Here is a 21,489-nt window from a genome sequence, read left to right on the forward strand (position 1 = left end):
TAAGGTTAAGAACAGTCGGTGTTCCTCTCTGAACAACTCCTCTCACTCCTCCTAGCAGGAGGATTACATCTCACATTCTTTTAGAATAACTTTCTCTCCACGTGGTGGGATCGTTTCAGTCCTCCTGGAAGAAGGGAGGCAGACATCCAAGCATAGTAATGCTCTGCAGAAGGAAAACATTCTTCCCTACTCATGAGAGGAGCGGGGGGACTTGGATAGCAAGTCACGATCTCCTCCAAAATACGAGCAAATGTCCAGGAAACACATAAGCGTTCTCTCGGCCTACCAAGGCCTCCAGAGGCTGCAGGAGGGTTTCAGTGCTGCTTGTTTTGCAGGGGGCTGGTGGGTGGAAGCGGGTGCAGAAGAAGAACCAGAGTCCTTAGGCATTGCTTGTGACCTCTGGAAGTGGCAGATGAGCTTCATCTGGGTTTCTGTGCTCGCTGAATGGAGAGACAGGAATTGCACGGCTTCCTTGAGGCACCAGGCGTAGCCATCACAGTAATCCTGCTGTAGGCTTTTGGCAGATGCTGCAAAAGCTGCAAGGGCAGAAGAAGAGAGAAGTGTTACACAGGGAGACTCAGGCTGGAGTTTTGCCTAAAAGTAAGGGCAGCAAGGGTGATCGGGGGCTGTACTCACCTCGGCTGTATTTCAGGTAACTGACGGTCATCTCCAGGATGTCGGCTTTCTCCAGCTTGGAGTTGGGCTGGTGTCTCTGAAACTCCTTCTCCAGGAGCAGTTTCAGCTGCTCGATGCTGCTGTTAATCCGATCGCGTCGCAGTTTTTCTACAATGGGTTTCCTGAGCTGTAACACAAAATGGGAAGAGTACAGTTAGCGGTGAAACTTTCCCCTTTCCCATCTCTATATAACCTGCTGCTAAAGGAGTTCGGCCCATCTCGGCTTTTTTGCCCCCGTGGTCTCAGGGGCAGCAGATACTTACTCTGTTCTTCTCTTTAGGTGTTAGGATTTCCAGGGCGAGAGCGCTGGGTGCCATTATCCCAAGTGCTGGTTTTGGCTCAGAGCTTGCTGGTTTGCGGGTGGAGAAGGGAGCTGGGAGTTCCTCTATTTATACGCGGTGGCTGCATACAAATGTATGGGTCCTGAGCGACTTTGAGTTTCCCACAGTCGATAGCCAATCCATGCGTGCCCTGGGACAATAGAGAAAGCATCTATTACAGCATAGCAAATTGACTGTGAATTGCCTGGGGATAATACCCTGCTCCCAAAGGAGCAGGTGGACTGGGGAGCGTGTGACACAATAGGGCTTGGCATTACGGCACTGGGGTAAGAACGTGGGAAAGCGTTTGCCGTCATTATAATCAAACTTCTGCCTGATGTTGGGAACGTCAACATCTCAATGTGCTGCCTTTTCCCAGGCTTCGGTGAAATTAAGCACAGAAGACTGATCCCAGGAAGAGATAATGCTCTGTGCCCACGACCAAAAGAGAGATTGAAAAGGAAAAGATGCAGAATTAGAGGGACTAAAACCTTTCATTGACATTAAACCATGCTTAGATGAATACAGTACCAGATAATTTTCAGGCAACTAAAGACTAAAATCGATGGAAGAACCTTTAAAACAATTTGCACTAAGCAGTTAGTTTGAAATATTTTCCTCCCCATTGTTTAAATACTTTTAAAGTCCCTCTATAAGTTATATTCAGAGCTCTTCCATGCTTTTGTTTGGGTAATCTGGGCTTTCTTCTGGCAGCCCGTGACATGTAATGATTATGATGCCTTTCCCAAACACGTCCTATTTAATTTCATGCCACTTTGCAAATGCCTCACTGTTCCCTTAGTCCTGAGTCTCCACGTAAAGCGCGTAAATGTATTTTCCCTTTACAGACAAGTGAGATGCAGTGAAAAGTCAATTCTTGTCTATTACTTTGCTTGTATTATCCCATTTGCAGGATGTAAATACAGGTGCCAGGATATCCTGTGGCTCTGCTAAATCTTAGGCTTTCTCAGTGTATGTGCCATGTGTATTGCAATGAACACAGGTAACGAAGTGGAAAGGACCAGATAGAATCCAGGATTAAAGCTGCCTGTGGGAGATATTTTTTTCAGGCTATTCTAGGTTGCCTGCTCAGGTCCAGTGCTCCCCCCCAGCACAATCCAATACAAAGCTAGTCACATTCAGGATCTGTCTGTCAGGCATGTGAAGCCTCACATTGACAAATTCCCAGTTATGCTTTATGGTACCTCTGTTTCAGCTGCAGTATGTGGGGCTCTATGGGTTTAAGGGGTATTTTGCATGGGAACAATTATTTTTCCTTAACGAATGTTCCATGGTCAGAGGCTAGAACAGGGAGTCAATCTAGATTGTTGCTAAAAGGGTAGCAGGTTGAGGGGGTATTTTTTTGAATACCTGTTTCTTAACAATATTAATGAAAACTCCACCAATTCACTGTGTCTGCCTTTCAAAAGCAGAAAGCAAACCTTCCATTTCACTGTCAGCTGCAGTCAGCCTGTCTCACCTGCCCTCAGCATCCCCCTCAGTAAGCCAGGGCCAAAACCTGTGTCTGTGGGTACAGAGATAGCAACGTGTTCCAGCACACATAGGGTTGTTGCATAAAAAGATATGATCCTGCAAAGGATGATCCTGTAACTAGTTATTAACCTGAGCTTACAAAGCCCCTTTTAACTTGCTGCCTTCTCATGGCAGTGATTCTCGTAGGTTAGACGTTCTCCCCTCCTCCCTTTCCAGCCCAAAGACATTTTACATTTAGATGGATCACTGAGGGTGTAACAATTCTAATTGTTGATGGTTGTCAAAAAAACTATAATTGAACAGGGAGTATTCAAAATCAGTTCCCTGAATTATTTTGTCAGCTTGTAATCAGCAGTACTACTTTGGATTGCCCTGGCTGCATGTCCTTGTGCCATTATTGGAGCCTGAAGTCAAGCCCGTGGCTTTGTGTGTCTCTCTCGGGGGTCACAAGGGATGGGATGGTCCTGCCACGCACCGTATGGGGAGGAACATGTTTGCAGCAGCAGGGACAGGGACATGGGAGGGAAGCTCTGACCCAATTTTCAGTTCTGGAAATATGAAATGAGTGGTTTTAAATAATGCCATCCTATCCCCAGCACAATGCCCCTGGGCTCCAAAGGGCTAAACCAACTCCCACTGATTAAAGCATTATCCCATCCTTTAAGCGCCGGGCAGATGGTGCAGCAGGCGTTAGCTTTCTTCTCAGGACCCACGGAGGCACACGTCTTTTGTTGACAGTTTAACACTGTGAATGGGGCGATGTGGGAAATCCTGAGAGCTGTGGCCTCGCACCATCTGATGTGAATGGTGAACCAGGCAGAACAACAGCCCTCCAGGCGTACAAACTCCCAGCATCTCTCCCCCTCTCCCTGTTGGTGTAAAAGATAGCAAATCTGCAGTTCCCCCCTTGCCTCCTTCACCTACCCTCTGTACACTGCTGAGGGATAAAAGAGAAACAAATCTTCCCTCCATCTCGTTTCGTTTGATTATTAAGGCCTGAAAAATTAATGGCAACGATACTTGCCAACTGATGCTTCAGAATAATAGATTGTCTAGACTAAGGCTGTCCCTAGAATATATTTATTATGGAACTGTGTGCAGTGTGAACTTTCTGCAAGGATTTCAGTAAGGAAAAAATAATCCTGTGCTTTAGACAGTCCAGTTGCTCTTTGTTAAAAATCTGTAACTAGTTTGCTCAGTTTGGGCTCTTTTAAAGTTCAACTGGAAGTGCTATAGTCTGTCCCACTGAACCACGCTTGTGATCCAAATCCTTGTCACTGTCCTTCACATCCGTGGGAGGAGTTTGTGCCTCTCTCTGACTGTCACTGCAGAGCCGGGATGAAAGATTGATTGTGGGAGGCTCAGAAGCAGGGGTTTCCCTGTTTTCCGAATGAAGGATTAAAAGAAACAAATCCCCCCAAATTGCCAAACATGTGGTGTTGACTAAATAATGTCACACAGTAATTCCTTTCTTTGGAGGACAGTGTGAAATCTGGACCCGCTTTTGAGAGATGACAGCTATGCTGTGAACAAAGACTTGCTTTCTTAGTGGCCTTGTTCCTCCGTAAATCACATCACAATCATGGGTTGCATCATGAAGGTGCAGTCTTTGAAATCACACATGAAAACAGGGAGGAGTCTCCACTCTCCCTTGGTATGGATATTGATGGGTGTAAGGGGAAACAGAGATCTGGAAACAGTTGTCGATGTCTGTACTTACAGACCTTCACGTCAGGCAGGAGGCCCAGCTTTTCCTAGGGCAAGAACCACCTTGGTAATTGTCTCCAACTGCAGATGCTCACCGTTTGACCCTGGGCTATGGTGTGCAGTCTCTGCACCTTGAGCTGAGGAACAACCACAGAGGATCCAAGAGAGGTAACCAACCAACCCTATGACTATCATCAGGAGGCTTGTGTTCATTACAGTCCATAAATTGAAACAGCTGGAGGACCACTAACCATGGGGCTTTCTGCTTCTGGTTTGGAGATGGTGATTTCAGCCCAGGTGCAGACTTACTACACATGCCGTTTCCACAAAACCTGCTACTATTCCTAATACCAGTTGGCAGCTTTCCGTGGGGCAGAACCCAGTGTATCGCAATGCAGCAACAGGTCTGGAGGAAGGTGGGCTGTCAGAGAAGAGTACAGAAAGCCAGAGTTTCATTGTCTAGGTTATGCAGATCTAAAAAGCAGTGCTCCCATGCGTCTGGGTCTGTACTTATAGCACACAACTTGATAGCTTAAAGCTTTCCTTTTTATATCACCTTTAGAGCATTTTTATTTTGGGCTATTTCCTACATTCATGTCAGCCTGTCTTACAAATGCTGTTGATGGTGTTTTTAAAGAAATAATTACGATTTTTATTTTTTCTGTGCCTTCCTTAAATGGTTTAAAATCTTTCTGACAACCCCTCTCGAGCCACCTATTTAGTGTCAAAGAGCATAACGTTCCCAAGTTTTAAAAGGGCTCTCGCATAATACTGATCGATCAATGTGCTCCTTGGGAAAAATAGCTCTCCAGATGGTCTATCGGGACAGGAATTGCTGGTCATCACAATGCAGAGCCAAAAAGCGTCACTAATGTGGGCTGTTGTGAGGCACGCTTCCTTTGTGGTCCCTTTGAATGTCATAAATAGGGAAGAAAGTGTGGGAAACTCTGAGAAACTCAGGCCCACACTCTGAGGTTAATAGGGGCTTTGTCAGGAGACTATTCCTGGGTTGTGGGATCAGCATAATAAACAACATCTTCCCTAAGGGTGGGAATGTGTTGGAGCAGGGGAGAGTCACCCCAGGGGACAGAGGAGCAATAAGCAGCTTTGCGTTCAATTATTATAAGTGATAATAATTAATAAATTGTAAACATAACCTTTGCTGTGCTAAGACTGGTGAAACCAGAGGTCTGGCTTTTAGCTCTCAAGTAATTGGTAAACCAAAGCCCAGAGGGGCAAGTCTTTGGCTGGTGAAAAACACGTGGTGCACTTGTACCAGCCATGGATCTGACCCCCCTGTGGCACATGAAGGCTTTTGGGGGGGGGGGGGGGGGGGGGAAGTGTGTGTGTATGTGTTGGTTTCTTCCCCCTGCCCAGAAAGGAGGCGGTTACTGCTTCTCTCCCTTACACCCCTTGCAAACAGTCAGTCTGAATCTCATGCACACCAACAGCTGAGCACGATCGACTGCCCCGCTGTCGCCACAGTAATGCAGTACAGCCTCCGTGTAAATGAGAGTCAGGCCCTGTGGTCTGAATGACAGTAGCTGCGTCTCTCCAGATTTATGCCGATATGGGTGGCAGGGGTTCTGGGGCTGAGGAGCCTGACTGAGATCTCATGGGAGTTTGGCACAATTGTCATTTCTACGGCCTGTTCCTGGGCTGGCCTAGAACTAGAGGGGCTGGGTTTAAATCCAACAGTCGTCAGTTTGTGCAACTCTTCTTTGTTTTCCTTTTCTCTTTCCCGTCTGTGCTGTCATAGTGTTACACAAACTGCAGGGATGCTGCCAACCGTGACGCTCACAGCGTGGGTTACTCGGGCGGTGGCACATCAGCTGCAGAAGATACCTGTCCACATAATAGCAGCAGGTTTCTCCGTGGCGTGTGTGACTCCCTTCCCGGTCCCTGCCGTGCACAGTCAGGCTATGGTGTGCTTTTGACTGAATTTTGACTTTGCATTTTGACTGAATCTGAACTCCCCCCAACTTCCTATCCACAAACTGCCTTAATTAGACTCAATTTAAAAATGCACAGGCGTGGATGAACAGCTTGAGTTTTGCTGGGATTCAGAAGCTTGTACTAATTGACAAAGACATGTTGAGCACAGCAAGGTGAAGTGACTTTTTCAAGATCACTAAGCAACGACAAAATCTAAAAATATCTCTTCTGAATTATTTAGTCGTTCATTAGGAAGAACAAATCTATCTGCAGCATTGGTAATTGCAGAACTGTACCAAAACCCACCTCATATTGTGTTGGCAGACAGATGAAGAGCACTCACTCAGCTCATGCATTCAGGGTAAAATAGTAACCAAAATGATCCATGGAACCTTGATGAAGTGGAGCAATATGTTCTTGGCCTGGCTGCCTGGCTTTTTGGTCTTTTCCATGTGTATAACAAAGGGTTTCATCCCAAACCAAGCAAGGACTGGCCAGGTACAGCAGTTTGATCTGTGAGATCAGTGGATCTGAGTTTGCTTAGCGCTTAACTAAGCAGCCATTTGACAAGATCAGATATTCTAGGTTTCCTTTTGTTTAAGGAAAAAAGCATATGCTAGAAACGAAGGTTTTCAAGGGCATCTCTCCCAGAAGAGTTGGAATTGTTGACCAATGGTGTTTCATGCTGTTACTACATCTCTGGAAGAAGGAGAGGTCTCCCTGTCATGTATCCAAACCAAAGTGTTGCTGTGGTTAGATTAATAGTTTTGTGAAATGATTATTTGTGCAGATTTATTTTGCTTTGAAGAGAAGGTTAACTAAAAGGTGAACAATCCCCCCTGAGCAATGAATGGGAACTCTTCTAAGGAAAAGTGAATGAATGTTATTGGGGAAAGTGCTGTGTTTTGGAGAGACTGTTGGTATTTACGGTGCTCAGGGGTGGCTTTAGAATCCCCATCTCGTGCTTTTCTTCCCGCTTCCCCAAATACCTTCTGAATCCCTTTCTGCTTGTTCACCTCATCCATTCCCTCTTTGTGTAGCTGTGTGCGAGAAGGACAAGGACATCCTTTACAGCAGGTGCTAATCCTCCTCACAGCTGAGTTAATCCCCAGGAGCCAGGAATCCCGTGGCCCGGTCGTAGAGAATGGCCAAAGAGTCGCAGAAGGCTGGAGCCGAGCCTGTGCACGGCCGCTGCAGTGCCACGCACAGCGAGCCCAGGCTGCTCGCTTTGGGTCACCCAGGTAGGCAGGCTGTTGTAAATCCCCATGTAAGAGGATATGCTAGATTTATTTTCTGAATTGAGGTGGGGTGAAAAAATCAAGGGAGGATCGTTTAAAAGATACTTGGCAGAGAGACCATGTCTACTACATGTTGGATAAAAAAAACCCTCTAAAGCCTGGTGGAGTGTTGCTCTGTTCGTGGTGTGTTTTATACCCTTAGGTGGATGTCAGAGAAAAAGAATAACATGTTTGAAAAAGAGTATGGGGAAATAATTTAGGAGAGGAAATGCTTTTTCAATCTCTGCTATCAAATTATGTACACTTTTAGCCATACATGGACAGATTTCACTTCAGTAAAGGAAGCGATTCTGCTATTGCCTAACAGGATTTGTGTTTAGGTAACAGAAGGTGCTAAAATTAAAAGACAACAAAAACTAGTTCACCCCACTGCTGGTAGTTTCAAAAAGGAGGGTAAGACTCCCGAGAAGAGTCAGGTGCCGAACTCTTCAGAAGTTATTAGGAGTTTTGCATGTTGCTACCTCCTAAATGGACAGAAAGCGTAAGACTGAACTCAGGTTGGTGGGTAAATGAGTGGGGACTGGGGGGAAATAAACTGGCTGTGAAATTAGTGATTTGCTGAAGTCTGAATGGGTTGCTGTTAAGTATCTGGGTCTACACCTCTCAGTATCTCACTTCAATTTCACCTCCATTTTAATTTTTGGTAACTTATCCAGAGGTTGCTTCTTTGCAGGATCTGAAATCCTGTTCTGCCAAGTGAATTTCACAGGTTTAAACTATACTGGAATGGAGGGCTCAGAAATACGGCATCTCCTGATAGTTCCCCCGCTGCAGAAGGACTCTAATGCAACGCTCAGTCCAGGAGCATTAGCCATTTTAATCATTTCAAACCAAGGGATTAATGACTAAATCCATTTTTATTGTATTGTACAGTGAAGACACCAAAGTTGAACATCACACAGGATGAATACATCACAACTTTATAAAAGCTTTTTAAGCCCTTTAGCACGTTCAGTTCAGTCAATTATTATAAAGTACTTATTGCCTCCCTTCCTCTCCCTTTTCCTTAAGGTATCACAGGCATTTCCTTTACAAAAGGCATCAATTATCCCTCAACTGAGAGCAGCACATACTGACATTAAGAGAATTTTCCCTAGAGCTATCTGTTGTCATCATAACTTTCTGTAAGAAGGTGGACTAAAAATAGCATAGGAACTTCAGAAGAATCAGCATTTCTTAATAACAACTTTCACTCAAAAGGGAAAGGCTCAATACTCTCTTTATGATACACAATACATTCTTCAAAGTGCTCCTTCTTTAGGAAGGTCAATGCATTATCTAGAGATAATGGAGCACTTGAACCAGTGACCCAAGGAGTTAGTAGAAAGATTTCCACTGACAGCCACAGGCTCAACAGCTTTGCCAAGCAAAAGCGTGATGGAAACTGAACGGCTTTTGGCTCTCTAAATCACTGCAGAACTTGGTCCTCTCTTTGGCCAAGAGCTACCAATAAAAGCAGCAAATTTGCTGCAAGATACAAACATGTTCCTTCACTATGAAGGGAAACTACTCAGCGACCCTCATTTCTTGTGACAGAAAAACAGTAACTGCCCCCCCTCCCACCTTTGGAAAGCAATGTTTCCTACTTTAAAGAGGAACTATTCAATCACAGGTCCCTCTAGTTTTTGTAGCAAAACATAGGAGTAAAGCAAAGTTCAGCAGATCTACCAGGGTCTCCAGATGGTAGGAGCAGCAGCCACAGTCTTCTGGGCAGGTTGTTTTCTAGCAAACAGACAGGGTGACAGAGGTGGACTACACAGAGCAGGAGTGTACATGACATCTGCACCCATCTGGGCTTTGCAGAAATGCTTGATTAGCTGCACCTGGGTTTCCTTCTTGGGTTCATAGTAGGACAGAAAATGCATTGCTTCCTTGAGGCACCGCAGGTACCCGCTGTTAAAGTCCTGCTCTGGGTTCTTGTGAAGGAATGCTAGAAAAGAAAGAAAGAAGCAGAAGCAGTGGGTTAAGATCATGGGACAGTGGTGATTAAGTTTCTTTCAAGAGCCTGGGACCACCAGCTTTGCTCTTATGACCAGCCCTGGTGTGTTAGAGCCCTGCGGGGCTTCAGGGGAGGGCAAAGGCCGGTGCGAGAAGACTTCGAGTGGTTAGAACCACATCTCTGTACTCACCTGGGTCCTGCAGCTGGCTCTGCTGCTTCAGGTAGCTGACAGCCACTTCCAGGATGTCGGCTTTCTCCAGCTTGGAGTTGGGCTGGTGTCTCTGAAACTCCTTCTCCAGGAGCAGCTTCAGCTGCTCGATGCTGCTGTTAATCCGGTCACGGCGCATTTTCTCCACCACCGGCTTCCTCAGCTGTAAGAGAGGTGGAACAGATCGTTAAGGATTTCTGAGACCTGACCTCGTTTCCCTTTCTGATGCACTGATGCACACATGTTCAAAGGTGCTTTCTTTTGGTAGGAGAGCTTTGTGATGCTGCCTATCTATTCCCTGCTCAATTTAATTTTTAAAAATCTATATAATCCCCTTTATGTCTCTAACCCATTTGCCTTCCCCCAGACCACTTTCTCCCTCCTTATCTCATCTTTTCCCATGTAGTATTTATTTGATAGAGGCAGCCCATCGCATAGAGCACAGACCAGCCTTTCCAATCCTGTCAAGGGCACGACTTACTTTGTTCTTTTCTTTTGGCAGCAGTTTCTCCTCCACGTGTATCATGAGAGCGTTACTGGGAGCCATTCTTAGCGCTCTCAGTCCTGGGCAGGGACCCGCACCTTGAGCTGCTGCGCTGAGCCTAAGACTATGCTTTGGCACTTGCCGGCTGCCTCTATTTATACATCAGGGAGCTCCAGCAGATACGTGAGTCTGGGGATGGCTGGTGTTTCCCACAGCCGTTCAGCCAATCCGGGCACGCAGCCGAACAATAGAGGAAGCATCTATTAGTGCATGGTACATTGATTGCGAATGCCCCAGAGAGAATAACCTTCTGCCCACGCTGACTGGTGGAGTGTGCAGCGTGGCCCTCCGGGGCTGTCCAGGGATCTGGGAAAACACTGACCCTCCAGCTGGTTGTCTGGGATCAATTGCGTTCCCGAGGCCCCGCATGTGCCAGTCACATTTGTGGCGTGGAAGAGGCACGCTTTTGGGGGAAGGCGGGAAAAGATGAAGCAGCAGAGCACCGTTAGGGTCAAAATCAACAGCAGCAAGGACATCTCTCTGCTCTTCCTAGAGAGGGCACTTCACAGCCGGCCTGCCAGGTGCGGTTTGCCAAACCATGGGTATATTTGTGCTTGTCCATACAGTCATTACACTTCTAATGGGTGAGAGAAAGTGTTACCGGTGTGAAACGACAGGTTTGTTTGCATGACATTTCTAAATGCTGTGGAGAATCTATGGTCAGGACGGTGGGATGTTGGATGGATGGTGAATAAATAGGGAACAGGAAGCAAATGGATATGGTGACCTCTGTTTCTCTCTTCACACACCGAGATCTGTGAGCTTGTTGCACCACTGTTCTCATTGCCTTCATTAGGGACAGCCACACTCCTCCTAGGAGAACTGGGCCCATGCCTCATCACCCCTGTAGCTCTTTCTTTCTCCTTTTCCACTCTCTCTTTCATACAGACATTTACAAGAATGATGGTTAAGGTGGGCTGAAGAATAGCATCAGATTCAACCCAGAAGGCTTGGGCCTTGGGAAGCCAAAGGCAGGTCGTGAATGGGATTTAGTAGCTGAGGCCCATCTTCGGACCCCAGCAAGGAGGTCAGTTCTGCTGCTTGTCTGAGGTTTCTGGTGCACTCTGTTCTCATCTGACCAAGGAGCATCGCACTGCCCCACTGCAGAACATGGGCTCTCAGAGACCATATAATTGCCTCCTTGTGTAACCTTTAGCACGTCAACCCCACTCCATTTTCTTATCTGGAAAATGGGGATAGTGGGGATACATGCTAGTATTTGCATGAAAATTTCAATAAAAATTAAGCAAACATTATTTTGTGGTAAAGGCAAGAAAAAGAACAAAGCTGCGTGGACAATTTAGGTCAGTTCTGGTTTTGTCTTACAAGAAAAATCTCCTCCTGGATGTAGTCCTTGAGGCAGCACCAAAAATAACCCAGAACCTACCTGAGAAAGGCTGTGCTGCATCCTGCCCTCTGAGGGGCTATACCCTGTGGTGCCGGGGTCGGAGGGGTGCTTGTCCTTTCCCAGTGCCCTGCTTGTGCACAGGAACGTGGCTGGGAATCTGGAAGTGGAAAGGGTAGAGGGAAGTGTGCAGTGAGGTAAGAAAGCCAAAGACAATTTCTTACTTGGAAATGCTGAAGCGAAGCCCGAGTTTAACGGGCAGTTGACAGGAAGGAGGGAGGTGTCACTGAAATAGCCAGTCGTGGGTTTCATTGTATGGGCCTGAATGAGCTTAGCTCTTTGTGAAGGGCAGATGTTGTCCTTGGAGCCCTTTATTCCCTGTGTTGTGGGAAAGCCAGGAGACAAGACATCTCATGAACACTTTGAAACAGTCAAAGGATTATGATTCAAAATAAGATACAGCTCAGAGACCATGCCCTGGTTTTTGCCAGCTATAATAAGATGTTACCCTTTTTCCCATATCTTTTGGCTGGCCTTCCTCCAAAAGTTGGTGCCCTGTGTTATCCCTTTCCTGGCAAGGGAGAAACGATGGCAGGCCTTGAAGCTGAGAGCTGACAGGTAGGCATGTACCAAGCTGGTTGAAGAGACTCTTCAGTGTCAAAAAACATCTTTTTCCCAACTCCTGAGAAGCAGCCCTGACCTTTATTGCTGTATTATAACTGATAGCCAGATGGTCTTTTGGGAGTTGGATTCTTTCCCTTTAAATCATTCAGGCTCAAGCACCGTCACTAATGTTGTGAGTAGTTGCAAGGCACACTTCTATTGTCCCAACAAGAAATGTTATCAATAGGGGAAAAGTATGGGAAACGCAGAGAAATTCAAACCCACACAGCCTGGTGCTAATAACTCCTTTGTGGAGCCTGCACTTCTGTCAAGGCACGATGAACTCACATGGCTTTTTCACCGAGTGAGGCTGAAAAGCGCATGTTTCACCAGCCGGGCAGGGATTTCGCAGGGATCGGTGTTTACCAGGAGAAAGGGGCAATATGGGGCAAGGGGGCAGAGACGCTGGTTCCCACTGGGGGTGGCCGGCAGGAACACCGAGCTCAGCAGCACTGGCAGTCCTGGGGGCTGTCGGTGTAATTCACCGTGCCTCAGTTTGCTTTTCTGGGAAATGGGTTGGAATGGGGAGCAGTGCCCCGTGTGTGCAGTAGGGGGTAGGGACAGGACGGCAGCAATGAGAACACCTACCAGGGTCACAGGTAGACCCGTGCTGATACGTCTACGTGGAAATTACCTTTGAATGCTTGATGAAACTATTGGGTCTGTGTGTTGTGCCACGCTCATACCTTACTATTGTTGGGTGGACATGTCCTAATGTTTAAGATTGCTGGATTTTGGCACCACCAATCCTTTCACCATCCTCATACTCTTATGACTCACTCTGTGGAGGTTTCTTGGATAAGGTTTGACAAGACGGGGTGCTGTGTCTTTGAGGTGAACCTTAATGATCCCTTGAAAGGTTTTAGCTTATGAGCCGCTGCTTGCTTTGGGTGTCACAGATGAAGATCCCTTCTCCCAGCCCTCCAGGTGCACCTAGCCCTGCCTACCATCTTCTGCTCCGGGTGTTTCAGTGATATGACATTCTACACAGTAAATAGTTCTAAAAATGGTTTGGCATGGGAGGCAATATGTAAGGAAATCACCCCGCAAAACTTGCTGTTCAGGATTGGCTTCTTCCGCCCTTGGAAGCCAAGCGTAGTTCTGCTGTCTGAACTAACAGAGTTGAAATGTAGTAAAATCTGCCTCTTTCAGGGGAAAAGGTTATGTTGTTATTAGACCTATTGTATAAAATATTCCATTAAATGTCATTAGCATGGCGTTATCTCACCTCCTTTAGACATTAGAACCTTGGCAAAGAGGGGTCTTTTCTTACTGTAAAGTACATTCTTTTCAGGTTTAACCCTTTTTAATTAGTTTTTCTTTACATCCAGAATGGTTAATATGCTGTCATTCCCAGGTGCTTAAGGGAAGGAAAGTGGACTTTGATCATCAAGAAACACATGAGACAATTTGATCTGCATTCTAGTGTTGTTGGAGGCAAAAGCAATTTCTGAAGCTGCTTGTGTGGGTGACCCTGAAATAGTCATGCACCAATGACATAGTGAGTCAATACAGTGAGTATTACAAATAATTAAAAATTAAGGAGAATTTATTATTTTTCTGCCCAGCTGAAATTCCCACAAGTCACCTCTCAGCATATTCAAGAGTGCACAAGAGGGATTTATTATTTCCTGGTATATTGACTCTGAAAGGTCTGGGGATTACAGCTGCTTTGCACATGAATAGCTGGAGTGTGTTGTACAAAAGGCACGGTCTGTGGGATAATGGGGCTGGATGTGGGAAAGCGCTGACCCTGGGGGAGAGCAGGCTGGTGCCTGATGGCAGGAATCAATTATGTCTCAAAGGAACACATTGCCCTGGGAGCAGGCTTGGCGGGAGCCACCATGTTATGTGTTTACCACCCTCCTCCTTAAAAAAATCCATATAAAACAACCATAGAATGTATCCTCCTGCTTTTAGCGGGGGACTCAGCTACACCTTGCTCTATAGTTAGGCCACTCAGTGAGAAGTTATGATCCCAACAACATAACCGTCCCTGTCTCACCAACGGGGCTGAGACCCAGCAGCGCTCCCACATGTGCTACCAGAGGGTTTTGAGTTTTGCTCTAAAGCATCCCAAATGCTGCCGACTTTGGTGGGAGCACACGTTCCCCAAAAATCCTCTGAAAAAGGAGACCTCATCAGTCCGTCCCTGGTCGGCTCTGGCCGAGGAAGGAGACCAGCCTGTCACTGACAGTGGAGTGGAGGGAGCAAACGCAGAAGCTGCTGAGTTCATGCACTTCCTTCGTTGCATTGGGTGGGTTTTTTTGGGAGACAGTGGTATATAGTTCTTATAATGGGCTCAGCATCTCTGAGGATCTGGCATTACGGCCAGCCTTTCTAATGTCAAAATTTGGGCTTCAAGAAACCCAGAAATGGGCTGAAAGTCATAGGGATTTAAAAAAACCATTTTGATATTTCTAATGAAAATAGAAGTATTTTGATAGAAATTTTTTTTTTTTCACTTACTTTTTGATTACTGAGCATTTGGACGTTGTTTGGATCAATATCACTAATTTTCTCCCTTTAGGGAATCATAAGGCTTGGACATGAAGTCTTTCTGAAGGCCATAAGTATTATGGCTCTCACGATAAAAATCACGAGACTTACCAAATATTGCTGCCCGGCATTTCGGCAGGAAGGTACCTGCAGAGAGAATATTTCAGACAAGCTGGTTAAGAACTGGATGTGTGGCTCCTGAGGTCTGGCCCCAACAACCACCTGCTCTCATTGACAGGATGGGAACGGTGTGTTGGTGCCAGATAGGAAGGTGGTCACCTCTCCCCTGTGAGCAGCAATTAATCCTGTCTGCGTGTGTCAGATATTTAATCACTCAGCTCTAGCTAAGGCAGCGCTGGAGAGGGGAGATAAGTGTCACAGATTCCCTAGCATCCCTTGAGCCTCATTTGATTGTTCCCTGCCTTGGGAACAAGTTTGTATCCTGATTCTCCTCATTACAGAGCCAGACTAAAGAAAACAGTCTAGAGAGGGTTAAGATTAGGACCAGGACCCCCAGGTCATCTCAGTGTAGCTGGTAGCACAGACCATGGTTTTATCCAGGCCAAGTGTCTAGGACCTGAACTTCCCGTATAAGCTCAGAGAGTTGATGTAATTCGGGGCACGCTGCATCCCCTGCTCCAAGGAGCTCCCAGCCCAGAATAGCTGTAACGACTGGGAGGCACCTGATCACAATTAGATGGTGCTGACAGACAGATGTGCACAAGGACTAAGGGCAGCTGCAGCTTAAGACTGAGGTTGTGGTAGGTCTTTAGGAGCATGAATAAACAAATTAAAACTTAGTTTACTTTCTAGAGAGATCAAGTTAATTTCTGTTGAATAGACTATGAAGTATTTCCTGATCAAGGATTTAAGTGCATCTTCCTTTTCAGGCATTCCATGGGCTTGAACAAGTTGTACTAAATAACATTTTCAAAACCCACTACTGAACTTGTGTACAAAGGAGAACTTTTGCATCCGCTTCTCTAGGTGGTGCATGACTGCAAGTGTGGTCCAGGCTGGTAATCCAAATTCTCCCACAAGCAAGGGAGCTGCCTCCTTGTCAGAGATGCCAAAGCTAATTAAACCAAAAGTGGGTGCTGAGTAAGATACTCAGCAAACCAGATGTCTCCAATAGCCTCTTGGCGATAGAAGCACTGCAACCAGTGGGCTATTTGAAATATTGAAATTTTGGGTTTCTCCTGTCTGCCTCATTTTTCTTCCTTTGTAAAACATTGCTAATAATACATCCTTATCTCACAGAGGAGGTTGCTGAGAATTCATTAGCTGGTATTTGTAAAGCACTTTGAAAATGCAAAGCCAGTGCATTATTCCTCGTCTGCTGGATGCTTTCCATGTTATTAAAATCAGGATTTCAGAAAGGCTTATCGGGGATCAAAACAGCATCCCAAACTTGAAAGGAAGCAAGACTGTTAAACCATCAACTGTCGCCTCCCCCTCCAGCCAGATGTTAAGCCCTAAAGAACTGAAGTGGCACAAGGAATTACTTTCCCAAGTTCCCCCAGCTGGGCTGACAGGCCTTGATCAATGGTTCTCTCCACAGTGAGTGCTATGCAGATGGTCTACCCAGAGCAAGGTTTCTGTGAAGTACAAAGGGAAGTCAAACACCATTTCTAATTCAGCTTGTAGCATGGCACACTTCCTTTATCCTCTGCCTGAATGCGGTGAATGGGAGAGCAGTGTGGGAAACTGGAAGGAACTCCAAACTCACACAGTCCACGGGGCTGTAAGACACTCCTATCCTCAAGCCACATCTGCCTGTGACAGACAGAGGGGAAAAGAGTGACAGAACGAAAAATCAGATTATAAAAACTTCGTGAAGGGAAAATGAACTCCGAGTAAAAGGGAAAAAAGTGAAGGAAGCTGTGCGGAGAAACAGAAATTGTGCCTGACTCAAACAGGGGACTGGCTGCCGAGCGGCAGAGTTAGGGAGGGTTGGAGGAACCGGCAGGGAAAGGAGCTGCAGGAGCAGAATCTTGCTCACCCACCAGTAAAGCCAAAGAAAACTGTCCCATTGAAGGTGGCAGAGGTGGTTTCGGCCCACACTAAGACTTCTGAGCCACATATTTCGTTCGCCTCTTTAATTCCCCAGATTTGTTTATGCTCGGGGAAACACAGACCCTTGATATTAGTCAAGCTGCTCGGAAGCTCATGCAAACTGTTGCAAACAGATACAGAAGCTCCTCCAATCCTTAATTGCCCTGGCATTTTATCTGAATTGCTGTTTGCTGTGATTTAAATATGGGGTTTAAATACATGACTGATTTCCTCCTGCTGTCTTGGAGACCCTCTGCTGGAGATGAGGCATTGCCTTGGTCCAGCTTTGCCGATTCCATGGCTCTGCATGTCCATTGGGGTGCCTTCCTGGAGCAAACCGGGAAATACCAGTGCAGATCCCAGTTTTGCAATGGATCTCTGCACCTCTTTGCTGCACAGTGCTAAGGAGAAAAGATGACTCCCGTGGACCATGAGGATATAATGATACTTTTGTATGACCCGTAAAGAGCTATAGAAGCTTAGCCTTTAAGAAAATTAGATCAGATTTTATACCAGTAATACCCTAGGGGAAGCTTTTGTCTTCATTAATACTTCTAAACTGTTCTGTGTTGCTTAGATGAGAGAAACGGGAAACAATGGACCAGGTTCTGGTATTGGTATTTGACAGGTGAAAATTCAGGCTCAAATTTTGCTGATTAGGAATTTGACAAATTCCACTGTTGGTGTAGAGGTAATTTGTATTGACACCAGTTTACCGGCCATCAGGAAATAGCTCTGGAAGTGCAAAAGCTGCAGGGCAAACCTAGCAGTCTGCTTCCCCCTTCATGGGATCTGGAGTTTCTGTTGTCTTCAGTGAGCATCCAGATAAGGCCCTTAGGACTGGACTTTATTGGTCCCATTTTATTGGACCAATTTTCTTTTTCAGCCCAGGATGGTCTGGAGGGCTGAGCGCTAATCAAGTCTCCCACATTTTGCCGTCTTTCCCCTTCTCTATTCAGAATCATTGCTCTGTCCCCGCTCCCAAGCGTTTTAGCTTTCTAAGTGACTTACTAACATAAGGCTGTGGAAGTTTGCGTACCTCGGAGTTTCCCACACCATTTCTTAACCATATTCATCCCCGTCACAAAGGAAGTGTGCCTGACTACAAACCACATTAGCGACGGTGCTTGCCTCGGCTTTGTGTTCAGTGGGAAACCCCGCTCCCCAAAGGCCATCTGGGCGGCTCGGAGCAGGGGAGAGGCAACGGGAGCAACCCGCCGCTCTCACGACTTGGGAAAGCAGCGGCATCTCCGAGTCTTCCTAAAGAGCTAACATCTGGCAGAGATTCTGGGGGCAGCTTATCACTAATGCCCTATTTCAAACTTGGGTTCCTAATAAGGTTTCTATGCAATATTGTGTATGTTTGGAACCACAGTAGAAGGTGTGTAATTCAGATTTCATTACCCTTAGTGTAAAGCCCACTGACTCTGCTAACTTCATAATAGGGAGGGATTTTTGTTATAACTTTTCTTTAGGTTTCTAACCAAAGCAGAAGCAGAGCATCTCTTTTGGGTAACTGAGCATCTATTTTGAATAACTCTTCCAAAATGGTCAGTAATTGGCTGTGTTTCCCCCTCACAGACTGTGAAACCAAAGAGAAAATAAAAAGCTATTTTATATATGTTCCCATTTTAGATGCTTTAAAATTCATTCAGAGTGAGGAAGTAGGAACCTCAGTGGATTTACCATCTGGGACAGATTTTGCTACATTCACCTCACAATAATACATTGAATATTGTAATTTTTATTACCACACACCTTCTAAATATTTGGCCCTCCAGCCTCTATAGCTTAGTGAATTCCTGTTGGCCACGGAAGGTTCTTTAGCACTCAGCCTGCTCAGTAGCAGCTTTAGGCCAGTTTGGATCCTAACGGAGAGGGAATTTTGAGTGCTGACCCCTTGATTGTGCCAAGTTCCCAACCACTACCGCAGGGCCACCATGCGAAGGGTTGGTACAACTGCCTCCTGCTCCTTTCCCTTGGGCTTTGGATGCACCGAATGTGGGGCAGCCGAGCTGCTCTGGAATCCCTGCTAGGAAACCTCTTACTGCCTTTGCAGGGTTTTTTGGGGTTTTTTTTTGTTTGTTTTTGTTTGTTTGTTTTTTTATTTTTTTGTGTGTGAGGGACCTGAGCTCACATTGCTCTGAAACCAGCAGGAGCTAAACTGAGGGTCCAGCGTCAGGGGGCCAGTCACATCCACGCAGCGTGGGTCACCAAGGCTGAAGGCTTGTGTCACAGCGGTGATGCCTGACCATGTAATTACTAAACAGTAGGAGGAAAACAGGTCCATCACATCCCGAGCTCACACAGTAAACAGACATGGAATGGGACTTGATGTTTGGGAGCCTGGAAAAAAATCAAGTGGGCATTTTTATCCCGTACAATTAATTCCTTCAAGAAGGTATATGGAAGTTACTTTCTTGGACCAGGAAAGGAGATAGAGGGTTTCATTCTCTCTTAACTTGAACTAAATGTTGTAATAGTGAATTAAGCAAAATTTCTACCAAGACCAAGGAGAGTAAAGTGGTTCAGGCTAGCGTGACTGTTCCCATGGAGTTAACTTCATAATCCCCTGGGTGCTGAGTGGGAAATAAGAGGTTCGTGATTTCTGAGAAGTTTGTTTTTCGTTGTGTACTGGGGGTGATTTCAGGGAAGGCATCTGGCACTTTAAACAGCTTTGTTGGACTGAAACTGGAGTGTCTGTTTATGTGACTGATGCTGGAAGGGGAAATTACTGCTGTTCTTATACCTGCTTATTAGCGAGTTAATATGGAAAACAGAAGCTGTCTGTAGCAAAACTGCTAGTGGACCCTGCCAATCACGGGACCGGCACATTTCTTCTTCATGCAGTTGATTAACGAGCTCAAGAAATGAGTTTCTACTCAGGAGCTTCTGTTTCAGAGACTCTCCCCAAGAGGGATGCACGGAGCGAAAGATTGGTTTCAGAGGTGGCATTACATGGGCTCAAAGATAATCCACAAGCTTTGAAGGGAACATGTGAAATGGTGTCACAAAAGCTTTCCCACAACTTGACATAAAAGACTCAGAGCTCAACAGCTGCTGCTCTGTACGAAAAGAAGGAGCCTATTCAGGAGCAGTACAATGGGGATGGAAGGGCAGATCCTGGAAGAGGTCATTTAAGCCTTACCTGGTCTTACGAATAATGAGTTGCAGCGAGAGAGAGAAATGTGTCCGTATGTATGTGTTTTCACATTAAACGACATGTGTGACCACACACATATATATTAATATAGACATGAACACACATGAACACAAACAGTATTTACGACCCTTTCTTTTTCAGTAAGAGATCCCCAAACATAAGCCCTAACATTACTTGACAGTAATTTATCTGATTATTATTATTCCTGGGTTGAACTTTAGAGAGAGAGATACTGGTGCTCCCAGAGAAGTGTGTTGAACTGATTAGATCATATAGCACACTTGGAGTAAACCTGGGACCAGAACGCGTGGTTCTAGATGTGTGGTTAATGCTGTCACCTGCCCGCTTCACCCTTCCCGGGGTATCAGAGGGCACTGTCACCATCAGCCTTGCTCCTCCCCGGCCAGGACACATGTCCAGAGGATGCAGAAGACACTTCTGCCATCTTCTTCGGCTGCTCCTATGAGGTTAGAGCTCATAAAAAACAGCAGTATTTGCATGGGCAGAAGGCAGGATAAATGCAGGTAGATCTGGTTCAAGTTTCCCAACCTGGATCTCTGACTGTGTGTTTATAGGATACAAATAACAAGGCCGTTAACCCTTCCAGCTGCAGGCACCTCCGGAGCTTTGCATCTCGACATTGAAACTGCCCCAGTGGAGAACGAGGAAACAGGAATTCCATTTCTAGCAATTTTATAGGCTATACGAATTTCTTCTGTACTTCTTGTGCATCAATTAAATGAAAATAATTAGAGTAAAACATGTTTTGAGGAGGAAGTGAGAAAGCCGCGTGAGAGACCTAACTGATCCCAAAGCACTCCGAGATCCTTCGCCTCGCGGATTTCTCTTGCAGGTATCTGAAAACAGAAACATAAAGTGTGACAGAGAGTGTTCTGAAGAGATGCGTAAGGTACCAAAGGAGAAAATGAAGATCAAAACAGAGAACGTTTTCAATAACTGTGTGTACATACAATTAAATGCATTTATTTGCAGTGAGCCAAACTGGGAAAGCTGTTTTCTGTTTCACATGGGCAAAACTGGTGTCACCGTCATCTGAGGAAGAAAACTGGCTCTGGCTTACTGAGAAAACAAGGTGAGTGGATTTAAAGAAATTCTGCTCTTTCTCTCAGGAAGCCAGGAGCTGCTCGTGTGTGCGTGTGTGCACGCTGCAGCGTGTGCCTCCCCGCGTCCCCGGAGAGCAGCGCAGCCCCGCGCAGTGCCGTGTTTCGCGCCATCGGCAGCTGACCTCCTCCTTCCTCCACACATGTGAACCCGGGGCCGCGTCTGGAATGCTATTGATCTGCGGCATTAGTCAGCAGCCTTGTCCCATTGAAGGCCAGCTCTTTCCCAGCTTCTGACGCGTAATTCTGATCCCAGCCTTTCACGTACCACACACTCCCCACCTGCTCATCTGGGAGAAGGTCATTATCCCCAGGCTATTCACCGGCAATGGAGCATGCAAGAATAGATGCTTCTCCTTTTGTGCTGCCCATCTCCCTGATTGGCTCTCGAGTGTGGGAAACTCCACCAAGCTGGAGACCCACAGACTCTCAGTGAGGTTGCACAGTATAAATATCGGCAGAGGCAGCTTCCAGGAACACGCTTCTCTTGGACTTCCAGTCTGAGACTCCCTTCTCAGGACAG

At 46.1% G+C, this 21,489-nt stretch overlaps 2 protein-coding genes across 2 annotated transcripts; both read right to left on the reverse strand.

The window, feature by feature from the left end:
* Positions 1 to 282: 282 nt before the first annotated feature.
* On the reverse strand, positions 283 to 992 carry HES5 (hes family bHLH transcription factor 5). The gene is made up of 3 exons (XM_074161563.1): positions 939 to 992; positions 637 to 802; positions 283 to 536 (listed from the first exon to the last, which is right to left on the reverse strand). The coding sequence occupies exons 1-3, from the start codon at positions 990 to 992 to the stop codon at positions 283 to 285; spliced, it is 474 nt and encodes a 157-aa protein (XP_074017664.1).
* Positions 993 to 9,093: 8,101 nt separating this feature from the next.
* LOC141473925 (transcription factor HES-5-like) lies at positions 9,094 to 10,138 on the reverse strand. The gene is made up of 3 exons (XM_074161564.1): positions 10,058 to 10,138; positions 9,559 to 9,739; positions 9,094 to 9,359 (listed from the first exon to the last, which is right to left on the reverse strand). Exons 1-3 carry the CDS (start codon positions 10,121 to 10,123, stop codon positions 9,094 to 9,096), a joined length of 513 nt encoding a protein of 170 aa, XP_074017665.1. The 5' UTR covers positions 10,124 to 10,138.
* Between the last annotated feature and the right edge of the window lie 11,351 nt (positions 10,139 to 21,489).

The sequence above is a fragment of the Numenius arquata genome, chromosome 20 (assembly GCF_964106895.1).
Source record: "Numenius arquata chromosome 20, bNumArq3.hap1.1, whole genome shotgun sequence".
NCBI lineage: Eukaryota > Metazoa > Chordata > Aves > Charadriiformes > Scolopacidae > Numenius > Numenius arquata.

Excerpts from the sequence above, each read along its gene's own strand:
- HES5 (XM_074161563.1), bottom strand. The coding sequence starts at position 992 with ATGGCACCCAGCGCTCTCGCCCTGGAAATCCTAACACCTAAAGAGAAG. Across the intron at positions 803-938 it reads CACCTAAAGAGAAGAACAGA|CTCAGGAAACCCATTGTAGA; the intron begins GTAAGTATCTGC and ends TTTGTGTTACAG. Across the intron at positions 537-636 it reads TTACCTGAAATACAGCCGAG|CTTTTGCAGCATCTGCCAAA; the intron begins GTGAGTACAGCC and ends CTGCCCTTGCAG.
- LOC141473925 (XM_074161564.1), bottom strand. The coding sequence starts at position 10,123 with ATGGCTCCCAGTAACGCTCTCATGATACACGTGGAGGAGAAACTGCTG. Across the intron at positions 9,740-10,057 it reads TGCCAAAAGAAAAGAACAAA|CTGAGGAAGCCGGTGGTGGA; the intron begins GTAAGTCGTGCC and ends CCTCTCTTACAG. Across the intron at positions 9,360-9,558 it reads GAGCCAGCTGCAGGACCCAG|CATTCCTTCACAAGAACCCA; the intron begins GTGAGTACAGAG and ends TTTCTTTTCTAG.